At 36.3% G+C, this 25,628-nt stretch overlaps 1 protein-coding gene across 1 annotated transcript; it reads left to right on the top strand.

Annotated features, from left to right (window-relative positions):
* Positions 1-16,565: 16,565 nt before the first annotated feature.
* On the top strand, positions 16,566-25,622 carry LOC144252519 (adhesion G-protein coupled receptor V1-like). Its single transcript, XM_077794790.1, has 7 exons — positions 16,566-16,585; positions 17,089-17,230; positions 20,063-20,325; positions 22,803-22,978; positions 23,673-23,797; positions 25,321-25,479; positions 25,582-25,622. The coding sequence occupies exons 2-7, from the start codon at positions 17,134-17,136 to the stop codon at positions 25,602-25,604; spliced, it is 843 nt and encodes a 280-aa protein (XP_077650916.1). The 5' UTR covers positions 16,566-16,585; positions 17,089-17,133; the 3' UTR covers positions 25,605-25,622.
* Positions 25,623-25,628: the final 6 nt, after the last annotated feature.

Here is a 25,628-nt window from a genome sequence, read left to right as displayed (position 1 = left end):
CCCACATATGGTAGTATTCCTTCTAATAGTAAATAAGATAACATTTGCCAATTATGGAAAAAAAAAAGGTGAGGGCATAAAAATTTGAGGGCTGCCATTTAGCTAATTTCAGAGAACACACTTGGTAAAAAGAGATTTCACCTTTTTCACAGCAAAGAAGCTTCAGGAATGAAGTCAGGATTAGAAAGATGCCTTAACTAAGCCCATTCATGAAACCATCTGTTTGGTGTGTTTTGCCCTTTGCCTCCCCTAACCCACTCCTTTACATCTAAAAGGAGGCTGTACAGTTGGTCACAGTGATACTTTGGGACTCAGGCATCACCTTCAGCTAGCTTTCCTCTTCTGCAAATGCATGTTTTGCTTACTCATGAAAACAGATATAATTCATTTCTCTTTCAGGAAAAACAATACAACAATAACAAACCTAAAGCTCTAGGTTTACTATCCATTGTATTTCACATTCATCTCATTTTCTCAGTGAATTAGATAATCAATTTTATTTTTTATGTGTGTCATAGACTGTATCAGTGTTATAGTAATGATGAGTGGAAAACAATGAAATCCCCATTTTCTACCAACAAAAACTAAATGTCCATGACATGAATACCTGTCTTCTGCTTATATGTTTTACTGATAGAAGAATAGAGGATGGAACAAGTGGGTTGTTCTTCTCTTTGTGCATTCAGCAGTAGTGGTCATTGGGAGAAAGTTGAATCAGAGTGGTGAGAAGACAGGCTTAATATAATAGCTTAGGGCTAGATACAGGCTCAGGAGCATCCAGGGTTGACAGCAGAGAAGCTATTGCAGTATAACAAGAATTGGATTTACCCAGTGTTGTTTCTTGGCTTTCTTCTCAGGATAGTTAATTGTGTTTTTGTTCTTTGCTATCCAATATTTTCCAAAACTATCCTGCATGATCTCTCCTCTCTCCATAATATCTTTTCACCATTTTTTTTTGTATTATTGGTAGTGGGAATCAAGCCTAGGACCTTATGAATGCTTGACGGCACTGTATCACTAAGGCTTACCTCCATCCCTGTCTTCACTGTTTAAATCATAAATCATTGTTCTCCAGTATGTTTCTCTGAGCCCAGCATTAAGTAAGTATTCAATAAAATCATTGAATAATAAGTAAAGGAAGGAAGAAGGAAGAAAGGAAAGAAGGAAACTAAATTTCCTGGTTCAAACACTAACAATGACTATTATTTAGTTAACTTCATGCCTACTCAGAAGAAATTCTATTGCATAATTATAAATGTTTTATAAATACTTTGTCAGTTAAGTGTCAATTAAGTCCTTGTTAAATGTCATTAGTTTTCATATAAAACCTCATCACTTAGAATAAAATAAAAATAATAGACTTGGCTCTGGATTCAAACAAAAGTATTTTTGCTGCTAACAATTATTTGATGTCATAACCTAAAGGAACATGACAAAGCATTTTATATAGTCTCCTTTAGTTGGTTCAGTCTACCAAGGATCCTTTTCAGCCTTGTGTTTTAGAATACTTAGCATGCTTTCCATGGCTCATTTAGGAAGCAAGCAATCAGGAAATTAAAAATTGTTTTTTCATATCTTAAGGGTGAGAGTGGTTTATATAGGCTTCTTTTAAATGCTTTACTTATTTTAATAACATTATTAATTTGCTGTAGTTTTTTTGTTTTGTTTTGTTTTGGGTTCCTCATATGACTTTTTTAGTATAATAAAATCATTGGACCTATAGGTTTCTTTGAAAAATAACACAGTGCCTCTTACCCTTCTAATAGTTTTTCTGTCCCACTGATAGTCACTAAATACAGAGTAGCTTATAAGTTCATAACTGCCCCACTAACAACCTGGACACAGTGCAGAAAGATGACTGAGAATTTATCATGTTCAGTGTTACTTTACTGACTGGTAGAATTGTTGGGAAGAATAAAGGTTTTTGGGTCCGGGTGTGTAGGTTTCTATGCTAAACTGGCCTGGAAGATGCTCCCTCTCCAAAGAATTGGTCACTGTCTCCCTATATTGAAGGGATGATCAAATAAGTAACATATTCTAGTACAGCTCTGTTATCAACTTTGGATCCTATAGTTACATTTTTGTACTCTCTTTTATGTGGTATCTTTAGCATTTGTTTGATCAAATGCATGCCTGGATTAATTTGGATTTTGCCTTTCAGGAAATAAAGAAAGCTTCTGGTTTATCTTATTTTGATGCTTTTTGTATATTATTTATGCACCCTAGCTTATGTAAAATCATGTTCCATGGGTTACTGCTAAACTGATTGGCATGCATGGAGGTTGTATGTGAAGCTCCAGTGCAGGGTAAGTATTGACTTATTTACATTATTTTTCATTGCACATGTGTCTAAAATTTGGGTATTCCTAGATTCCTTTAAATCACTTTCTAGAATCAGACTACATATAACTGAATGGTAGTCCTCTCCCTCAGTATTCATTAGAAATAAATATGGATCAAGATGTATGTTTATACATTATTATGACAATTGTAGAGATGCCACCAAATATTACTTACTTTTTATCACACCCTACTATATTGAATATTTAAAAAACATTCTTAGCTCTTCAGTTTCTGTAAAACCAGACTGTCATCAGGATGCTGTCCCCAAGTCTAATATTTGTTTATTTGTTTGTTTGTTTTTTCCACTGTTTTAGGAAGAAGTAAGGCTACAGAACAGTAAGCACTTTCTTTCCTGAATCAACAAGGAAGAAAGTCCTCCCTGACCCCAAAATATCTTTCTCAGTTTAATAGGAATATACATTAGGTCAGATCACTAAAATTTTTATTTAATTTATTATAACTTAGTACTACCATAAATCATGTAAATATGTGGAGCAATCTTAACATAATATCTAAAATATATTGCACTTTAACACAGTTAAAAAATGAAAAAAATAAACCCAGTGTGGTGGTACATGCCTGTAATGCCATCAGCTTGGGAGGCTCAGACAGGAGGATCACAAGTTCAAAGGCAGCCTCTGCAATGGGAAGGCACTATGCAACTCAGTGACACCCTGCCTCTAAATGAAATACAAAAATAGGGCTGGGGATGTGGTTCAGTGGCTGAGTGCCCCTGAGTTCAACCCCCAGTTACAGCCTCCCCCCCAAAAAAAAGAAAAAAATAGAAAATATTTTCTATACTTCTTGATTTCAAGTCAGACTTCATTTATTTAAAATAAAATTACTGAGACTAGGGGTGTAGCTCAGTGGTTGAGCATGCATGTGACTTTATGTTCAATCCCTAGCACCTCAATAAATAAAATTTTAAAAATAGTGCTTGAGTAAATTCTTTAAATTTTTTAACTTATAGTTCATTAAGCATAAAATCTCTATCTGGGGATTGAAAGTGTGAGGAAATCAATAAAAATGTAATTCTCAACAAAATACACATTGAAGTCAAGTGCTTGTGAAATTTTTAACCTGCAAGATGAAAAAGTTTCAAAGTTCATTCTGCCTTAAGGTAACTAATGGGAATCATATGAAAGCATTACATTTGCTCCATTTTGGTTTTGTTTTTGTTTCGGGAAGAGGGCTTCTCATTTTCATTTTGTGTTACAACTCACTTTAAACAAGTATGCAAATATATCTATTCTATATCCTAATGGAAAATCAAAATACCTTTTCTACTGGAAGTTACAGACATAAATTTACAGAGCCACTTGAGTGAATGATTAGTAGATAGGCTTTTCTGAAAGCTCAGATAATTTCTTACATAAAGATTATTGTTTGAATAGCACATCTATCACTGTCATCATGAAAAAATAAAGGATGACATAATAATCTCTTGGTGAAGCTAAATTTTACACACCCTTAGATTGGAATGAAACACAGATGTTGCATAAATGTTGGAGCTTTACTAAATATAGAACATGACAAGAAATTAAAAAGCAGTTTATGAATTATTCATTGAGCTTCCTGTTGAATAACTGGGGGAATCCTGCTAGTTCTTAGGAGCATGTCAGCACACCCAGCCACCTAGCTCACCTGGACACCTCTGCTGAGCATCAGTCTTCTCCAGGATGTGAGGACAATTATGCATTTTTTAACAAAAAAAGTCACTACTGGCATTTCTCTCAAGCTCTATTCTCCAGATCTCATTTCAAATAATTTTGTGGGTAGGTTTGTAATCCATTTTGTCTGATGACCTGTTAGTTTTTCGGCATCTATCTTTGAGCCTATTTAAAAAGGTCGCTTTCATCTCCATATAACTCTACTGTGAGTAAGAGAAGTTTTAATTTTTGCCCTTACCCTGTGACATTGACCTCTTGCTCTAAATGTGAATCTGGAGAAACTAGCAGTAGGTGATTAAATGACAATGATTTTCAGACAAGAAAAATTCCCAGGTTCTCTTGTTTGATTGTAGTAATTAGTGAACTGTATAGTCAAACTCTGCACAAAAGACCCTCTGGATTGTTTTCAGAAGAGTAACAATCCTATTTAACATACAAAGGCAAGAAAGGGAGTGCCTGTCTAGATTCAGCATTTTCATCAGGTACAAAACCTTTAGAATGGTTTATTTTCAAGCTTTGCTGTGCTTAAGTACCTCAAAAGAACTGTGCCCTGTGGCAGCATGCAGTAGGTTCCCTAAAAAAACATAAAGTGTATATTTCATAACTGCAAATTATGAGGAAAAGGCTTTAAATAAGTTCAGCTAGATAATGTGGGTTTAACTATAGCACTATAGTTAAACCCACATTATCAGCTATAGCACTGAAAAGTTCTAGAGACTTTCTTCTGTGAGAATGCTATACAACTTTGAGTAGTAAAAATATTCCATAATTTTTTTTAAATAGAACAAAAATGTGAAGCAAAGCAAAGCAAAACAAAACAAAAAGCAATCCTCCCTGGGTTTCCATTTGATGAGTCATACTTTTTTGCTCATTAAGCAATTGCATAATGACAACAGTGACTTATCATTCATTACTCATGGTAAGTTTTTAAAATGACATAAGCAATGCATACTCGGTATGCAAAATGGGCACGCCTTACAACTCCATAGCTTCCAAGCATTCACAGACAACAGCTTACAAAATTTTAAAAGAGATCCTTATATACTGAAATAAGTTATAAGCAGTGAACTGAAATTCTCTTCATAGTTATTGCCACGTTTATGTTCAATGCATATTTCATTATTTCAAGTCCCAAAGCAAAAAATATACAAGCAGCAATTGAATGGTGAGTGACCTCTACAATTAATTTTAAAAGATAATTTTAAAATTCATCAATGAGAACTATACAACATTGTTTCATTCATTACCGTGATTCAACAAAATCAAGTATTTTTTCTGCATAATTCTGATTTGATTTTTTTCGATTGCTAGTTAATTTACATCATTGTCCCATAAACATTTTTTCTATTTGTATTGAACAGAACTTTAAAAAAATATTTTCAAAATTAATATAAATTGGGGTAGCAAGAAATTAGATATAAAGAAATAAATGCTAAGGAATAATTAAGTTACATTCTACTTAAGGTTTATATTCTACATGATAATGAAATTTATAAACTTCTGTTGAATTAAAGATTAACTTATCCTAATGATGTTCTATTTTTTTCTAATTCTGACTAATCATATTATATTAAAAAATTTCCTTTAACATTTTATTGGAAATCCTAGATAATTCTATAACATGAGAGAATAAAATAAAATGAATTTATTTTGCTCGCAGATGACATGATTATATAGAAAATCCAAATGTATCTCAACAACAATAAAACTCCAGGAACCAATATACCAGTTCTAGGGTAGGATTAATATATAAAAGTCAATTATTTTCCTATTTGTCTGCAATGAATGAGTGTAATTTAAATTTTAAATATAATGGAATTTTACATTAGCACCCCACAAAATGAAATTACTCAGTATGCATCTAACCAAATATTCATAAGATCAATATGAGATATAGTCTCTCCCTGTTGCCTGAGCTTTCTTTCTGTGTCCTGATCGAAAATCTCCCAGTATCTTGACCATTTTGTGTGTGACTCAGCCATCTTCAAGTTTTTCCAAAAAAATCTGAGCTGAAGCTGTGACCTTGTAGGTTCATAGACACAAATAAATTTGTTTAGAATTTTGTCCAGAATACAACAATGAAAGAAGAAAGCCGGCCCCAGCCTTGAACAAAAAATTTCTCAAGCCATCATATAAACTCCACGATCCGACCTCCTCACTATGAATGCATCTAGATGGAACATCCCTTTTTAAGCTCACTGTCAGTCATGAGGCTAAGCTGCAATTCTCTGTAAATTTCCCCTAATAAATGTTTTGGACTGATTATTCTGGAGGTTAGTTCTTCTTGGTTTGTAATCCCAATGGGTCCCCTGTTCACAGTATTTATCAGTCCTTGTGGGAATTCCCTTGGTGCCAATTTTAGGGTTACTTTAAGCAGGATTAGTAGGACAAAACATGAAGAAAACAACAACAAAAATTTGGTGAATGAACTCAGAGGAAATAAATTAATGAAGAGATATTTCATAGTCATGAACATAAATATTCAATATTGTCAAGATGCCAGTTCTTCTCCAATCAATCTGTAGATTCTATGCAATCCCAATCAGAGTCCTCACAAGTTGTTTTTTTAGACATTGAAAAACTGATTCCAAGGTTTAAATGGAGAGAAAAAATAAAAATAAAACAAGAATACCCCCGAAAATATACTGGAGAACATAAACAAAGATGAAAGACTGACAGTACCTGACTTCAAGACTTAGATAAAACTCAGGAATCAACAAACTGTGGTATTAGTAAATTGTTTATTTAGACAAATGGATTAGTAAAATAGGGAACCAAGAAACAGATCCACATATATAGTCAACTGACCTTTAACAAAGGAGCAGAAGTAATTAAATATTTATAGTCTTTTAAACAAATTGTGCTGGGACAATTAAATATTCAGAATGAATGAATGAATGAATAAATAAATAAATAAATAAGTAGATCTTACATCAAAAAGTGACTTGACTCTTACACCCTTCACAAGAGGTATCTCAAAATGGACCACAGATCCAAATATACAGCACAAAACTATTACCTCCTAGGAAATAACATAAGAGAAAATCTACTTGATGTTAGGCTTGGCAAAGACACAAAGATAAAACACAAAGGCAGAGTCCATCAAAGAATTGATAACCAGGACCTCATTAAAATTAAACATGCAGTGTATATGAAAAACACTGTCAAGAGAATAATAATAAAAAGCCATAAATTATAAATAAAATAACTTTTTATCTCAAAGCTTTGGTGGGAGAGAGGGATAGGGTAGTAAAGATTGAACCATAATCAGAGAGCAACAAAAGTTTATAAATGTAAAATTTGTCAACATTCCTTTTTTAATTAATTAATTTATTGTTGTTAGGTGGACACAATACCTTTATTTTGTTTATTTATATGTGGTGCTCAGGATCCAACCAAGGGTCTCAAACAAGCTAGGTGGATGCTCTTCCTCTGAGCCACAACCCCAGCCCTTCAACATTCCTTTTAATGTCTGTGCAGTGTGTAGGCTGTTTAAAACATCAACATTGGTTATATTTTCTTCTCTTATTAAAAGAAATAAGTGTTTGTATGTCTAAAAGAGCTATTCTTATGAAATTATAGAAATTCTATTTAATATTCTCTCCTTGTTAAAAGGGGCAAGGATATCCACAATTTGATTGAAAGCTATTTAATAATTCTACTAGCACCATAAAAAAGTTAAAAAAAAATAAAAAGCAACCTTTCGTGATAGAAGATAAATCAAATAGAAATGACTGAAAAGAAAATTGTTGCACTATGAAAAGGTCAGACACTTAGATTTACATAGATGGCACTTATGGAAAACATTTGCATTTCCTGTCAAGTGATCATAAGATGAAACATAGACAAGAAAGTTGACATACATGTACAAGCACATCCAAGGACACTCGATAACTAGATTTTCTCCTCTATTATCAGGTTATTTCAGTATCAAGTGATTTGCCTGCTTGATTATATTGATTTTGTATCTTAGCAGCAGGTAGAAAGAATCAATGTGAAGAGGTCAGCATGTCAAGGGAAGAACTGCGAATCTTAGACCAATTTTTGTAGGCATGAAAAATACTTGAAGCCAATGACACTGACAAACTGAAGCCAGCTGATCTTTTTCCACCTCACTTTAGTCCAGGCCACTGTATTTTAATTAGTGACTTACATTTGTAGTCTACAGCCACTTAGATTCTTATTTAACAACTCTATAATTTTTTTTCTATAGCCACCTAACATTTTCCTTTTTATTCCTGCATCAATGGCTGTACAATTTATATTAGCATATATGTGCATCTGGGGTATTCTTATGAAAATTTTACTATTTGTTATCTTTTATGTTTTCCTCAACCAAGTACATTACTGAGTAAGTAAAAAGCCCATAGTTAGGGCAAAAACATAATCATTTTCACCACCCAGGGTTGACGTACATTCTCAACACCAGATTAGGAATGAGAATATGTATCAGCTAGGATCTGAGCAGGTGACACATGCAATGGAATAACTGATACAACTTTAACTCAGGAATGCTTATGCAGGAAGTTGAAAGGAGGAAGGAAATGACCAGGGGCAGGTGGACAAACAAGTTTTAAACAGCAGCAGTAAATCCCGTCATCTAAACTATGCCTAAGGTACAAGAAAGGGACCAGGCACTAGTCCTGTGGAAGGGAATGGAAGCTGCATCTGTGGAAGGACATAACCTGCAGGAGCTATGGCCAGAGGCAGAGAGTGTCCTTCCAAGAAGGGAAGAGGTGGTGCCCTCAGTATCTCTGCTGCACTGCTTTGATCCTCCATGGAAGTTTCCAATTCTCCAAACACAGCAGGAACCAATCACTAATGGACAGGCTAATGCAACTTGTTGGAACTGCTGAGGCAGACAGAACTCCTATGCAGAATCCAAATTTGAACTAGCTAACTAAAAAAAAACCAGCACAAAGTGATAGAACAAAGGAGAAAGTGGGTTTTTGTTTGTTGTTTGTTTTTGCTATTATGGATGGAACCTAGGAGCACTTTTACACTGAGCTACATCCTCAGCCCTTTGTATGTTTTGAATCAAGGTCTCAATCAGCTGCTTAGGACCTCAATAATTTACTGGGGCTGGCTTCAAACTTGTGATCTGCCTGCCTCAGCCTCCCCAATCTTTGGGATTACAGGCGTGCACTACCGTACCAGGTGAAAGTGTCATTTTAAATCTATTAAAATGCCCTAGGTGAATGTTCATGACCCAGGAATGGTGGATTTGCTCTAGTAGCTAGACAATCCATTGAGCAAAAAACAAAACAACAACAACAGAACCATCAGTTGGAAGGTGGGGACGGGGAAGCTAACAAGTGAGCAAGTACTTGAAAGAACAAGCTCCTGGGAGAAGGAAAGGTCAAGGAATAAATGTTGCCACCACTGGACACTCCTCACTAAAAGGTAAATACCAATTTATCATTTGAGAAAAAGGTGCTGAGAAGCTGAGCAGAAAGGCTACAGAGAGACAGAATCTAAGCAGAGTTTCTCGACTTCCCATTACTTTGGATGGGTTAGGGAAAGTCAGGAGTCCAGGGATTCTAAGACAAGAGAGAGAGAGAGAGAGAGAGAGAGAGAGAGAGAGAGAGAGAGAGAGAACCTAAGATCCATTGGGAAAAGGAAGACAAGAGAGCCCTGCATGCTTCTCCTCCAACCTTCACGAATCCATATGCCATGGCACTACAGAGAAGTCTTGGGAAAAGGGAAAGATTTAAATGTAATTTCCAGTACTCACAAAGTAGTGGGGAATAAAGTACGAAAAACAGACCTTGGCAATTAAGAAATCCTAGTGAATTCCAAAGATTTTCAGCTGGAATACATGAAAACAAAGAACCCCAGGAGTGATGTTGAAGCAGAAGTAGCATAGTTCTTCTAAGTAATAAAACTCAGCCTTGATGTAACGCAAGTCTGGTTGTCCTAAGGTGATGTGTCCTGATGCAACCATGCACAGAAGGCACTGACTCGTTGAGTCTCTGCAGCCTTCCCGAAAAGTTAATGGCACAACAGAGACATGCCCAAAATAAAAAGCAAACATTAGAGGCAGATACAGGGTTGATCAAGAAGAAGTTGAAGTTATCAGACCTTAGCATTAAAATAATTTTAACTGATATAGGTTCAGAAAACATTGAGAAATAAGCTAAATTTTATGAGGAAATTGGAGCTTATAAAAACAGTCAAATTCTATAGCCATGGAAAAGACAATCATTGAAATTGTGAACAATAGGCTGGGTAAGACCAGAGGATGGCAAACTACCTCTTATAGGTGAAATTTGACCTACTCCTTGTTTTGTACCTTGATATACAAGTATGCCTATCTATTATCATGTTGTCAAGGGATGCTATGGTGCTAAAAATCAGAGTTGTCTGTTTATGTCCAGCAATATATCCCCTACAGATATTTAATATCTGAACTTTTACATATAAAGAATGACATGTTAATTAGGCAAAGAAGTCCTGGGGGGACTATAGTTCAAGAGAATAATATCAGAAATAAGGACCAAAATTTGTTTCACAAATATACTAGTGATTATTTTTTATAGAATTAAAATAGAATACTGTAGTCTAATTGACTCAGGAGACTGAGGAGGGAAGATCATAAATTTGAGGCCAGTCCCAGCAGCTTTGCAAAACCAAATCCCAAAGTTAATTAATTAATTAGTTAATTAATTAATTAATTAAACGGTGTGAAGATGTAACTCAGTGGTAGAAAATCCCTGGGTTCAGTCCCCAGTACCACAATAAATAAAAAAAGTGAGTAAGTAAGTAATAAATAAGTAAATAACTAAATAAAAGTAAAGTAGTGGGAATAAGATAGTAGATGGGTCCTGGTGATAGTCTAAATTATGTATAATTGCAATTAAAAAAAAGAAGGGAAAAAGTACGACTGATGTAATACTTAAAATAATGACTGGGAGTTTTTAAAGGTGATGATATATATTATGCTAGAGATTCAAAAATTATTATGGAGGTCACTCTTAGGAATTCAAACAAATAAAAGCTACCTAAGCACATACAATGTAAAGTAATGTGAAAATACTAAAAATAAAATATAGCTTGTGTGAGGTTTGCAAGTGAGAGATGTTTGCCTTCAAAAAGCAACAACAAAAACCAGTATTAATAGTATTCTCAGTTCAAAAACTGAAAGCCAGAAGTCAATGGACAGAATATAATATCTCAAAGAAAATTACTGCCCAAAACAAGCTTTATATCCACATATTTCAAACTGAAAACTAAAAAATAAATATTTTCAACCCAACTAAAACTGAGAGAATCCTTGTACAGTAGGCTCACAAAAGAAAAATTGCTAAAAGTAGGTCTTCAGGTAGGAGGATATGAAAACAGAGAAAAGCATGAAAATTCAGTAAAGAATAAAGTGATAAAGTGTAATGGAAGAGAACTGTATGCGGGTAATCTAAATACGTCCTCCCTATATAAAGAAATGGCATCTCATGGAATCCAAAATATATGTAATTAAAATGCATGACGTATGCATAGTGTATAACCCAGAAATCTCACTTCTATACTTAAACCCAAGAGATACGTGTATGTACACACATATGTTCACACATATGCAAACACACACATACACTCCAAAAGGCATGAAGAGAAGGAAAGACATTACAATATTAATTTAAGATGTTAAAATATGGGAGAATTGTTAAGTGTAGATCTACATAGCCACACCATTTACAGTTAAGATACAGCAAATTACCAAAGACCAAAGCTTTATTTTTAAAATGAGAATGATAAACTACAAAGGCATTTCTATTTTTTAAGACCAATGTGGTAACATTAAAGATTTAAGGAAATCTAAAGGCACTAAATTCCAGATAGAGAAAAATTCTTCCTAGGACAGAATGAATCATGGTCATCTTGAATCATGGGGCCATGGTGAATGCAAGAGAAAAAGTTGCCAAGAAAGAAAGGACAGAAGAGAAAGGAAGGAGATATCAGCTATACATGCAACACAATTTAACCTGCCACCCGTGTACTGGTATGAAGGAGCAGAGTTCTGAAGAGTCCCAGTCAAAAGTACATACTCACCCACCTGCCAATTGTTTTCCTCAGGACATTTATTGAGTACGTTGTGGCCATATGAGGAAGGCTGAGTATCGAGTTTCAAGTGTGCCAAAAAAAAAAAAAAAAAGCAAAACCCTGTATCCAATCAGACAGAGCAGCCAAGAGAGAGGGTCCAACCCCTATGTACAAAAAACTTTCATGGAGCCTCTGGAGAAGAGACATCAAATGCCTATATCAGGGTCAAGGGAAGAAAGCAGACAAGAGCTGCCCAGGGCTTTCAGGAAGTTACAAGCAACAAAGAAGTGTAGGCTAAGAAGCGAAGCAGAGTGGGAAAGACTCTCCCAGAAGGTAGAAATCTGCAGGTGGCACTGGAAACAAATACAATTCTTCATGCCCCTAAGAACTGATGGCAAGGTTGTATAGCATAAAGATATTTCTAGAGGTGCCAATGCAAAAATTCCAGGGAATAACTTGCTCTTACTCTGGAAACATTCAGAACCAATGGAGACTTGACTCATACTAATGTCTGAAGCAAAATCTAGATCCAGCACAAATGTAAATTAGATATACTATGTCTCTACTTTGGTGGCATGACAGAGAAAGAGTAGGAAGAACTAGCACCTACTTCAGTTTCTACTATTCTTTTACATAAAATATTTGGTATGCAGGATACTGTGACCCATTGTTAGAAGCACAGACTCTCATGGTCAGGTAAATATTTGAGCTCTAATTTCCTGGCTGAACAGTGATCTCAATATATAGCATCCTCTCCTTTCTGCCCACCTGTCTGAATTTGGCTAAGCAATAATGTTTTGAAAGTGATGTCTCTTACTGTTGCATATATGATTATAATTAATCTAAAACATGAAATGGTTAGACCCAGAGGCTAAAAAGAATTTTACAGCTTGCCTAAGATGATGAGAATCACATATCTTATTTAAAAGCTTTCTAATCAGAATATCTCAATAATCACTTGTAAATCCAAAGTAATTATCTGATATTTTTCTTTTGGTTACTACTCCATTAGATTTCAAAGAATGCCTATTTTTAAAGTTCACTCTTAATTAAACAAATTCATCCTAATCATACCTAGAAATACCCATATTACTCATTTTAAAACGCTGTTTGAGTTGAAAAGTCATTGTGAATAGTTTACATCTTAAGAGACTGTCTCATTTATTTTGACTGTGTCTATATTTTATGATTGCTTATGTAGCATTTTCAACTTTAAAATTAATGTCAATGAATCCTTCTGAACTCCAGCTGCCATCCTAGTTAAATCTTAAATAGATTTGCTCATATTTCATTTACCAGTTATTCTTGAAAAAGCTCATCAAAGTGGCATTATGCCCTGTTTTACAAGTATGCAGAGTTCTTTTCTACTAGGAAAAAAAAAAAAAAACAAGGACAACTTTGAATTCATTACTCGGGAAGCATAAATGCCATTTTCTTTGGGCTATTCTGCTACTTTCTTCCTAAATTCTCAATACCAACAGCAAATCTATGAGAAGGGATTTAAAATAATTCATACCAACTTTCCATTTTTTTTTTCATCCCTTCTTTTCTATTATCCCCATCTGGATTGGGCTTTTTTTTTTTTACCTGTACTTTGATTATTCCAGATCTTACTGGACTCTCAGTAACCAACTCCAGCTGTCCTGAATTACCCATATGCCTAGAAGTCTGGGCTAAATAGACAATTTCATCACAGGTCCCAGGCATATGACAGGTATATAAGTAACTGCACTGCAAAAAAGCTAGCTCACCTCAGTTTTACATTCTGAACTAGAAGAGGAGAAAACTATGATTTCATTTCAACTGGGGAGAACCAGAATAATGGTTTGTCATGGCAATTCTGTAATTGAAAGAACACAGTTTCTATCAATTTGGGGTGGAGAACATTGACTCAGCAAATTCACCTACGAGATCTGATTGGATAATGATGAGAGGAACAAGAGAAAACTTTTGTGAAGAAGATAATAGTATATGAAGGAATTCCTGAGAAATACATGTTAGAGCAGATCTTCTAGGATTGGATATTCCTTAGCCTCATGAACAAAACAACGGGTATTGACAGTTTCCTTCTAATATCTCTAAAAATTACTTTTACCAGTAAATGAAAGTTTATGGAAGTTTCAGAAAAAAATTACAAAGAAGGATATTACATCTTATCATTTAACCAAATAATCATTTCCAAAATAATTTATATTAGGTGTCATTTAAACTATAATGAGGAATATTTACATTATTCAATAGCACAAGCAGCAAACTAGAAGTGAATGCCTATCAGTAGAATTCAGTCATAAACTTGTTTGTTTGGTGTCCACCATAAAAACAACGGATTCAAAATGTTTAGATCAGGAATGTTACAGCTACAAATTTACTAGAGTGTCTGCTATTCTCTGTTGTCTTCCATATTTAACAATTTTCATTTCCTAGCTGAGCCCTGAAGGCATGCAGACTGTGAACTTGTATGATCATCACTACTGTCAACTAATCTCCTTTCTCTACAGCACTCCAAAGCTGCCATTCAAAATGAAGAGGGAAAAAGAAAAGAAAAAAAAATCTTGGCTGATGAAAATAGTTTCATTTATAAAAGATTACATGATTTCCACTGAAATATCTTTCTATGTTTAAACAGTAAATTCTCTTGGATTATAGGCATGTTAGGTTTTGTTTTGTTTGTTTGCTTTTGTGGTTATTTCAATAAATAACAGTCATAAAAACAAAGAGAATTTTTTGTACATTAAATGCAAGTTTCAAAATTCTATCTACTTTGAAGAGGTGCAATAGCACTGTGGTTAACAACAGAGACTCTGGGACAAGCTGCCTTAGTTTAGATTTTTTTCCCTATCATTTATTAGTTATGTGACTTTGGACAATTTACTTACATACACTGTGATCTAAATTTCTGAAATTTAAACAGGGATTGTCCTAGATACATAGCATCAATTATTACAATCATTTTCCAAAACACAACCATTCAATTACGTACTTTGAATTATGCTTAGTAATTTAGTAATTTTTCTAGCATATTTAATCAGAAATAATGCCAGGTGTGGTGGTATAAACCTGAATCCCAGTGGCTTGTAGGCTGAGTCAGGAGGATCCCAAGTCCAAAGCCAGCCTCATCAACTTAGAGAGACCAGATGATTTGGGATATGACTCAGGTTTAATCCTGAGCAAACACGGGTACCAAAAAATAAAATGAAATAAAATAAAATGAAAAATAATAATGCAGAAGATATTTACCTTCTTCTAGAATTCAATACTGAATTTACTATTAACTACACATTTTTACAGATGCTCCCAAATTATGTAATAGAAAATAAGGCATTAAAGGGCTAGGACTTCATTTTAACTTGAGTAGATTTCTAAGGTTTTAAATATCAAAAGTGGTTATCTTTTACATCAATGGATGTTCACTAATCTCAGCTTAAAATTCATTGCCTGAAGAACAAACAACTCTTATTTTCAACATTGTCATTTAAATTATTTTCAATATTGGTAAGATTTTAGTTTGAATGAAGATTATTTCGCTAATGAATATTTAGGTACTAAATCTCCAATTCTTTTCAAAATATTAGAAGGCCTAACTCTGCTGGATTTCTGGTATTGTTTATCATTCATAGGTTTTTGAATAGTGATTCTGCAGAAATCACATTATTACACTGAAAAGTTCAATAATCAAAGTCACATTTTTTCTTTAAAGTTAATATTGAAGAAAATACACCCTTACATATATCTAATAGATATTTGAATAATATATAATTCTCAAATATTTGAATGGCCCAAGTGGTTATATGATATTGACATTTAGCACACAGGTTTTTATCCAAGTTAAGGAAGCTCATTCTTTTCCTATAAATGATCCTGCTTCTCTCTTTAGGTTACATTTTGGAGAATAATAATTTTCTCAAAAAACATTTCTGACTTAGCTATTTCTCTTCTGTCACCAACCCTATTGTGTCGTCCCTTGGGTTGTGTTTTACAGTATTAGATAAAAGATGTCAGAATCCATTAGTGCCTCACCTAGAAGTTTCGCCACCTCTTCTTCCTGCCGCCGCCGCCTCGTTCTCGGTCCTGCCGCCGACGCCTCGTTCTCGGTCCTGCCGCCGACGCCTCGTTCTCGGTCCTGCCGCGCGGGGGGCCGGCCGGGCGGCGGGCGGGTGTGGGAGGCGGGCGGCGGCGGGCCTGGGGGCGGCGGGGGGGCGGGCGGCGGCGGGCCTGGCGGCGTCTAGGGGCCAGACGGCCGCGGGCCAGGCGGCAGCGGGCCCTGCGGCGGCGGCGGGGGGCCGGGGCCGGGCGGCGGGGGGGCGGGGCCGGGCGGCGGTGGGGCCTGGCGGCAGCTTGGGGCCTATTGGTGGCTTGGGGCCAGGCGGCGGGGGGCCCGGCAGCGGCGTGGCCCGGGCGGCGGGGGGGGGGGGGGGGGGGGGGGGGGGGGCGGGCGGCGGCGGGACCGGTGGCGGCGGGGGGCGGGGCGGCAGGGGGCGGGGCGGCGGGGGGCGCTGCCTTCGGAGCGGCGGTCCGGGAGGCTGGGCCGGGCGGCGGCGGTGGGGGGCCAGGCGGCGGCGGCGGGGGGCCGGGCGGCGGCGGGGGGGGGGGGGGGGGGGGGGGGGGTGGTGCCGGGCGGCTGGGGGGGGCCGGGCGGCGGTGTGGCCCTGCGGCGGCTTGGGGCCTGGCGGTGGCTTGGGGCCAGGCGGCGGGGGGGCCGGGTGGCGGGGCGGCGGGGGGCGGGGCGACGGGGGGCGCTGCCGTCGGGGCGGCTGTCCGGGAGGCGGGGCCGGGCAGCGGTGGAGCCTGGTGGCGGCTTGGGGCCTGGCGGCGGCTTGGGGCCTGGCGGCGGCTTGGGACCTGGCAGTGGCTTGGGGCCAGGCGGTGGGGGGGGGGGGGCGGTCCGGGAGGCGGGGCCGGGTGGCGGCTTGGGGGGCGGCTGTCAATTTAAATAAATTAAGATATCTAATTCTTTGTGTTCGAAACTATATTGTTTCATCCCAAACATTTTATTAAAAAATGTTTTTTTTAAATGATATTATTCCTTTTAACTTTTAACCAGAGTCTTCATTTTTCTGATGGAGAAAGACATAAAAATATAGAAATCATGATTCTTGATGATGACATTCCAGAAGGAGATGAAAAATTTCAGCTCATTTTAACAAATCCTTCTCCTGGACTGGAACTGGGGCAACAGACAATAGGTATTTGACAATTTCTTCTCCATAGCCACCTCTTTCTCATGCTTGTTTCCCTAATTTGGGGGAGAGACAGATTAGAGAGACTTCATGATTTCTACTTAGAATAAAAAAAAAACATTTTAAATTAGGCATCTTGGAATTCTATGTCAGTGTTTTTGAATGGGTATATTTATCTAAAGAACAAAAAAAGAGTTAGTTGGTACTAAAGATACTATTGAGTCATTTCCACAATTTAGAATGTTCAAAACATGAACAGAGAGAATGCAGAAAATATGTCTCAAGTGATGGCTATAAAGGAGGAGGAGAAAAATAGGTAAAACAAAATAAAGGGAAAGAAAAAGAATGTATAAGAGAATTTGACTGTGAGAAGAAAAAAAAGGAGAGAAAGAGAAACAAGTAAAAAAAAGAAACAAAACAAAACCAAAATTAACAAGACAAAAACACAGACCCTTAAGGGTCAATTCAAGGAAAAATAAACATGTTTAAAAAATGCTAAAACTGAGATAAAAAAAAAAAAACAAATGTATGTATGTATGTATGTCTACCAACAAATCACTCCAGCAAGAATACATACACACATGCACACTTAAAGAATCATCTCCACTTAGGTGTTTCAAAGTGTTGATAAAGGTGGATGTCGGTACCTATCCTCAACTGTCATTCTGTTTCTTCTTGGGCTATGTATTGAGAGTAAGAGACACAACCTTGGTTGGGGGTTAACTCCTTCCTCTTTTTGTGTTGTTCACTAAACTGCCTACTGGGTTGGCCTAACATTGAAGTTGTTTGAAATAGCTTTCAGCTTCCCTGCTTACCATTATAAGACAGGAAGGAACGGGAAGTAGTATCAACTGCAGTTTTGTCCAGACAGATAACATTGATGCACTCCGAGTGTGGAGCTTCTGCACAGTCCTAGTAGTGATGTTCTGGTGGCTAGGGCTTAGGTCTAATCAGAGCTTAAGGACTTTGTTGAGTATTATCTTCCCTGGAGAACACACATTCCTAGTGCCAGGCTGATGGCAATCGCTGCCAGGATCTCAGGAATCTCCCTAGAATTCTATTTGTAGGACAGGAAAGCCAGTCCTCTCCACGTGTTTCACGTCTCTATAAGTCTTACACACTTATAGAGACGTGAAACACAAACATGGCCTTCCCACACTTAGTCCCTAAGTGTATTCATACCCACTTGTTCAGTTTCATGACCTCTTCAGCTGGTTATGTGAGCCACCAGACTCAAAGGGTTAGTGAGTTGCACTCCCCTCTGTATTTCTTACTTGAATCACCATGGGTACAATATTCTCCATAACTCTTGCATTTGTGTTCTACTAGGTACACGTTGGGCCACATGATGGGACATTATGGCAGTTCTTGTTTGATCTTACAGGCTTCTGCAGCAGCAAACTGCAAGGTGGCCTCCTCAAGATGACTTCCATGTCAGGTTGAGAGAAACAGATTTCACAACAAGCACATTTCAAACAAGAGCCTGTTGTGCAGCCTCTGGATAGCTAAATTATGACTTTTTATCATCCATAGGTTTTTCCATGCCAATAGGTTGTGTCTCTCTCTATATATATTACCCCTCCCCTCTGTGGCCAATCAGTGCTGCTGCTGCTGCTGCTACCAAGTTGGCTCCAATGTACTCTTTCTTGTTCTTTGTTCAATGCATCTTCATTTCTATGTTTCTAAGAGACCATGATTGTCTAAAATTGAATTTTAGTTCCCTTTTTTTACCCACCTTGCTGAGAAGCAGTTCTCCTGCTGCTTGAGTGTGGAGTCATGGAGCAACTGGAAATGCAACATTCCTCTATTCCACTATCTTGAATCTCTTCTAAATTTATATTTCAAACTCTTATCATATGATAATTTTTTTCTTGTACCTTGTTAGTAGACAAGCATTTCATTTAAGGATGAAAGTTCTGGACCTTCTTTTCCATTACCTTTGCCTGACGGATAGCTCCAGGACATGTTGAGCAGTAGCAGTACTGGCAGTCATCATTATCTTGTTTCTTTCTTTTTTTTATTGTTATTATTAGTTGTTCAAAACATTACAAAGCTCTTGACATATCATATTTTATACATTTGATTCAAGTGGATTATGAACTCCCAATTTTACCCCATATACATATTGCAGATTCACATCGGTTACACATCCACTTTTTTACCTACTGCCATACTAGTGTATGTGGTATTCTGCTCCCTTTCCTATCCTCTACTATCCCCCCTCCCCTCCCCTCCCCTCCCATCTTTTCTCTCTACCCCATCTACTGTAATTCATTTCTCTCTCTTGTTTTTTTCCCCTTTCCCCTCACTTCCTCTTACATGTAATTTTGTATAACAATGAGGGTCTCCTTTCTTTACCATGCAATTTCCCTTCTCTCTCTCTCTTTCCCTCCACCCTCTCGTCCCTGTTTAGTGGTGATCTTCTTCTCATGCTCTTCCTCCCTATTCTGTTCTTAGTTGCTCTCCTTATATCAAAGATGACATTTGGCATTTGTGTTTTAGGAATTGGTTAGCTTCTGTTTTTACTGGGAATGTTTTCACTGTTTCATCATTAAATTTGGTCTCTGCTGTTGACTTCTGAGAGGTAGCATCACATCAGGTTGACAAACCTACCTTCCATTCTAAGATTGCAGAGTATTTTCATATAATAAAGGAATATGAAATTTTATGTAATGCTTTAAAAATGACCTCTCTTTAAAAAAAAGGAAAAGGTACTCTTAAAATGATCACTTGAGGTCGAGAGTTGACCTTCTTTCCAATGAAATATCCACACTCATTTCAGCATTTATAACAGCCCTTCTTATTTTCACTTATCATTGAATATTTTTGTTTTGACAGCTGTAATTACCATCCTTGCTAATGATGATGGCCCTGGAGTTCTATCATTTAACAACAGTGAGCACTTTTTCCTGAGAGAGCCAGCAGCTCTCTATGTTCAGGAAAGCGTTGCGGTCTTGTACTTTGTTCGGGAACCTGCACGAGGACTGTTTGGAACTGTGACAGTTCAGTTCATTGTCACGGAAGTGAATTCTTCAACAGAATCCAAGGACCTGACTCCTTCCAAAGGCTATATTGTATTAGAAGAAGGTGTTCGACTCAAGGTACAGTATGCAACTTTAATGAGGATGAAGCTTATAACTCTAATATTTACAAAATATTTTTTCCTGCATCCTCAAAAGAAGAAAAAGATATTTCCAACTTAGGTGAGAAATAAAGACACGATTAGATTATTATGTGACAAGTGCTAATGTACTATATAATATGTATAGAGGGCAACTGAAGGAATTTACTATTAATAGAGAAATATGGAAATAATAAAAATACACATTTTTTTTTAATTTTAAATTCCAAACTTATTTAAATGGTATACTTCACTTTATATGTAAAGCATAAGCCAAAAAAGCTCCCAGCCTCAGTCAGTCATTTCTTTTTGCTATATTTTAATTAAGCAGCATGTAACTGCTGCTTCAAACTGTTTGAGAATAGGAATAGTGTTTTAAAGAGAAAAATCCTGGATTTGAGATTAATTATGAATGTGATCTATCCTTACATAAGTTTAGTTTCCCAACTTATTTTTCTATATATTTTCCATTCCTGTATATTGATTTTCTGTTCCTACTAAACTTTATTTTTAAAAATATAGTTGAAGTTTAAATTAGTTCATCGAATTATCTTTAGACATTTTTCAAGCTAGCTAAAATACTGCTTTAAAGAAATACATTTGGGGCTCGCCTGGCATGCGTGCGGCCCGGGTTTGATCCTCAGCACCACATACCAACAAAGATGTTGTGTCCGCCGAGAACTAAAAAATAAATATTAAAAATTCTCTCTCCCTCTCTCCCTCTCTCTCCCCTCTCTCCCCTCTCACTCTCTCTTAAAAAAAAGAAATACATTTGCAGCCCTTTCCTCTAAACTAATTCATCTAACAATCAAATAACTTTCTCAATTTTAAGTTTTTGTAAAGTTCAACATATTTTTTGTTCATTTTTTAAACGTTCTTCCAAATTTAAAATCTTTGATTTCTTCAAAGACACACTTAAATTGTGAAAAATACAAAAGTTCAAATTTGAAGTATATTAAAATTTGTCATTGCTTTATTCACATTTTTCTCTTAATAATTTTTTTGTAATTTAAAATGTTTAAAATTTTTTTACTGTAATATTTTGTGTCTTTTTCTCGGCGTGTATTTAAGTAAAACTTTTGTTCATTTGGTAAATTAAACATTAGAGAAAATTAGATTAAATATTTTTGGCTCACACAACTGTTTTTGCTCCACGTTTTTATTTTGACATATAAATAGTAAAATGCACCAATTCCAAGCATATGGATTAATGATTTTAAACATAGTATACACACATATAATGACCTGTATTAGTCAGCTTTTCATCACTATGAACAAAATACTGATAAGAACAACTTAGTGGGGAAAGATTTATTTTGGCTTAGCGTTTCAGAGGATTCAGTCTGTGTCATCAGGCTCCAAGGTAGAATCATCTTGGTGGAAGGGTGGAGTTGAGGAAAGCTGCTCAGCTTATTGCACCCGGGGAAAACAGAAAGCAAGAGGAAAGTGCCAGAGAGAACCCAGACCTTTCCAGGAAAACCTCTATCCCTTGTGACCCACTTAATACAAGTAATCCATTCAGCCATCAGTGGATTAATCTACTGATGAGATCAGAGCCATCATGATTTATCACTTTCCAAAAAGTGTACCTCTGAGCAGATGAGACTTTGGACAACATTTCATATCCAAAACATAATACCTCCACTCAGATTAAAGATATTAACACTACTATTACCCAGATGGTTCTCTTGGCATCTTGCCTTTTCAAGAGGAAACCACTTTGTAATGTTTTAATTGACTCATTTTTGCTGATTCTTGAGCTTTGTATAAATAGGGCCTTATAGTATCTATTATTTTGTGTTTAGCTTCTTTCATGCTTCTTTTGTGTGGTTGCGGACATCCGTAGCTGATCCTTTTTTATTGTTGAATAGAGTTTTGTGGAACAGATCACCATTTATTTATCCATTTTCCTGTTGATGAACATTTGGGTTGTTTTCTAATTTGTTCCTACTATGGCTTTTTTGTAATATATATATTTTAATTGTCAATGGACCTTTATTTATTTATATGTGGTGCTGAGAATTCAACCCAGTGCCTCACACATGCTAGGGAAGTGCTACCCCTGAGCCAGAACCCCAGCCCCTCTACCATGGCTTTTTAATGGTGAATCCTAGACTACAAAGACATTAATGAAGTTATATAGCCAGAGCAGGATAAAAAAGTATCCCAAAAAAGGACATGAATTTAATATTTTAATATTTTATTCTGTGTTATTTAAAAATGTCATTTATTTTTTAGACACTTCCATGTAGTGTACCACAGTGTTGAAAATCCCAAAAGTAATAACATGAAAATCCCAAAAGTAGCTATCACATTATGGGGACCATTATTAAATAAAAAAGAGGTGCTGTTTTTTGAAAGACATTATTTTGGTTTCTAAAATGTTTAGTAAATTTCTCTATGTGTTTTGCAAATATATACTATTCTAGTAACTTTACTTTTTTATTTTGTTTTCAGGCCCTGCACATTTCTGCTGTATTAGACACAGAACCAGAAATGGATGAGCATTTTGTTTGCACCTTGTTTAATCCGACGGGAGGTGCTAGACTAGGGGCTCAGGTTCAAACCTTGATAACAGTATTACAAAATCAGGCCCCTTTGGGGCTGTTCAGTATTTCTGCTATTGAAAATAGGTATAATTTATTTATAAGAAAATGTCACTTCTGAAAATAAGGAAGAAATAATTTTTGACATAAGAAAATGCAAAAGAAAATTGAGGTGTGATTATGTAAAGTGGACTTTTAAAATAAATTCCAGACTTAACCATGGCCTGCTTAATGGTGTCATCAGAATTCTTATTTTCTCATACTTCACACTTCTAGGAAAAGGCCTGCATTATTTTGTGATTTTAGAAATAAAAAGCAAGAAAAAATATAAAATATACTTGGTCACTGAATCCAAATACATTACTCTTTAAACATATTAAAATGATTATAATTATAAAATTTCCTTTGGAAACTGACAGATATTTATATACAGTATATTAAGAGATTTAGTTTTATTCTTATACTAAGAATTTCCTGTTTTTTCCTGTCAGATGTTTTTGATTTATGTGTGAAAAAATTCAAAAAAGACAGTTTTAAAATGTGTAATGTTAAATTACTGATCTTCAGTATTTTCTGATTATAAGTGTTGCATTTGTACTTAAAAAACTCCATAAATGAATATTTTCAAGCACACATTTGTCTTGAAAATATTCATGTATCAAATTTGTGCATGTCATTTGGGTTGTATAAATGTAGAAGCATATTAAGCATATACTGGTAATGTGACATATATTTTAAATATGTAGAAATTATATTCTTTTTCTGTTTTCCACAATTTCAGAGCCACTTCTATAGATATTGAAGAAACCAACAGAATGGTATACTTAAATGTGTCGTGTACTAATGGCATTGATTTAGCTGTGAGTGTGCAGTGGGAGACGATATCTGAAACAGCCCTTGGCATGAGTATGTTTAGTTTTTTATGAGAAAAAAATGCTGTAACTCAGAAATGTTGCATGTATAAGATTTACATTATTTCCATGAATTATAATTTATGGGTTTATTAAAAATGGGAAACAGATATTTAATTTTATTACTATATCCAAGAATATTTGAGTGCCTAGGAATGTTACTGAGCTCATGGAGCTTAGAATTTAAGGTGTACCAAAATAATAAGTAAAAATCAATGTGGAGGAATCAATTATGCAAAGAACTGGGTTGGAGGAACCTGGGAGACACGAGGGGGAAGCTTTAGAGGCAGGAAACTCAGGCATAAAAGGACATGTCATAATTGAAGAACCTCAGTGAATAGGGAGTACAGAAATAGGGGAGATGCAGAGATCATTGAAGAACTTGAGAAATATTTTATGGATGTCAATCTTTTATCCCAGAGTTAATGGAAAACCTTTGAGTGGTTTAGGCATGGGGAAGATGGTATGGTATGATCATGTTTGCATTTTTAAGTGTTATTCATAGGACCGTGTAAAGAATTGGTTGGTATAGCAGAGAAGAGAGGATGCATGGAGATGAGCAAAAGGGCAACAGATGATGGAAGTTTAGAGCAGGTGATGAACTGGGTGCAAGGGTGAGGGTGAGACCCAGATGACTCCTAGTTCCTCAGCTTGTGTGGTAGGATAGAGTGTCTTGCCACTGACTAAGAGATGTGTGAAAGAAGGCTAGGTGGTGTTTTGGTGAGGGAATTAAAATAAATCTGTTTTAGCACATTTTAAGTTTGAGTTCCTTTTGAGAAGGCGTTTATACTCAAAGGAAGGTCTCTGCTGCAAGATAGACTTAGGGATCTGACATGTGTTACTGTTTTTAAAGTCATGGACATTGATTTAACAATCTGAGAAGAGGAGCTGTAGACAGAGAAGGGAAGAAGACCCAGCCTGAAAATTGAAAAGCATCAGATTGAATGGCTAGGGATAGCAGAGTGATCTCACGAAGGGGATTTGGAGACCTGGTGAGAAATACAGGAGAAAACAGTAGATTGCAGATACTAGAAGAGTGTGTTAAAGGGTGGGAGATGGGCTGGGGCTATTGCTCAATGTCAGAGTGCTTGCCTAGCATGCCCAGGGTCCTGAGTCCAAACCCCAGTGCTGGAAAAAAGAAAAGAAAGAAATAAAACATGTTTTAGCATATTTCCCTTTAAAATTACAGTTAGCAAGTATTTATATTTAAATAGACCTTGGGAAAGTTCATATGGCTATAGAGTGAAGTATTAGTACTCCTTTTGTTATCCATAATTGTTATTTTAAGTTACTATTTTTAAGTTTTCTAGCCTCTTTCTCTCTCTCTCTCTCTCTCTCTCTCTCTCTCTCTCTCTCTCTCTCTCTCACACACACACACACACACACACACACACACACACACACCATGGGGAATTCATTTGTATTGAAGTCATTAGTCTCAATGTTTAAATAACAAATTAGAGCAGATAAGTTTGAGAAGGAATTATGCACTGGTAAATAATGATTTATGTTTTTTAGGGGGAATGGATGTTGTCTTTTCCATATTTCAAAGTTTTTTTGGACAAGCCAGTTTCTGGCTGGTGTTTCTTTACTTTGGAAGATTCAGTATATGGTATAATGTTAAGAAAATCATCATGTACTATTTACCGATGGCAAGGGATTTTTATTCCAGTAAAGGTAAACATTGCTTATTTTTTTCCACAGTGCACAAAATAATATATACAAGTAAATGTGAGATACATTATGAGTTAACTGTTTTTTGTAATTCTCATTTTCTAGGATTTAATGATACAAAATCCTAAAACTTGTGAGGCCTTTAAGATTGG

The sequence above is a fragment of the Urocitellus parryii genome, unplaced genomic scaffold, assembly GCF_045843805.1.
Source record: "Urocitellus parryii isolate mUroPar1 unplaced genomic scaffold, mUroPar1.hap1 Scaffold_45, whole genome shotgun sequence".
Lineage (NCBI taxonomy): Eukaryota > Metazoa > Chordata > Mammalia > Rodentia > Sciuridae > Urocitellus > Urocitellus parryii.
Note: the sequence above shows the minus strand (reverse complement) of the source record. Positions and strands in the feature narration are given on the sequence as shown.

Coding starts and splice junctions, on each gene's coding strand:
- LOC144252519 (XM_077794790.1), top strand. CDS start 17,134: ATGATTCTTGATGATGACATTCCAGAAGGAGATGAAAAATTTCAGCTC. Junction 20,326..22,802: donor AAGAAGGTGTTCGACTCAAG/GTACAGTATGCA, acceptor TTTTGTTTTCAG/GCCCTGCACATTTCTGCTGT. Junction 22,979..23,672: donor ATTTCTGCTATTGAAAATAG/GTATAATTTATT, acceptor CCACAATTTCAG/AGCCACTTCTATAGATATTG.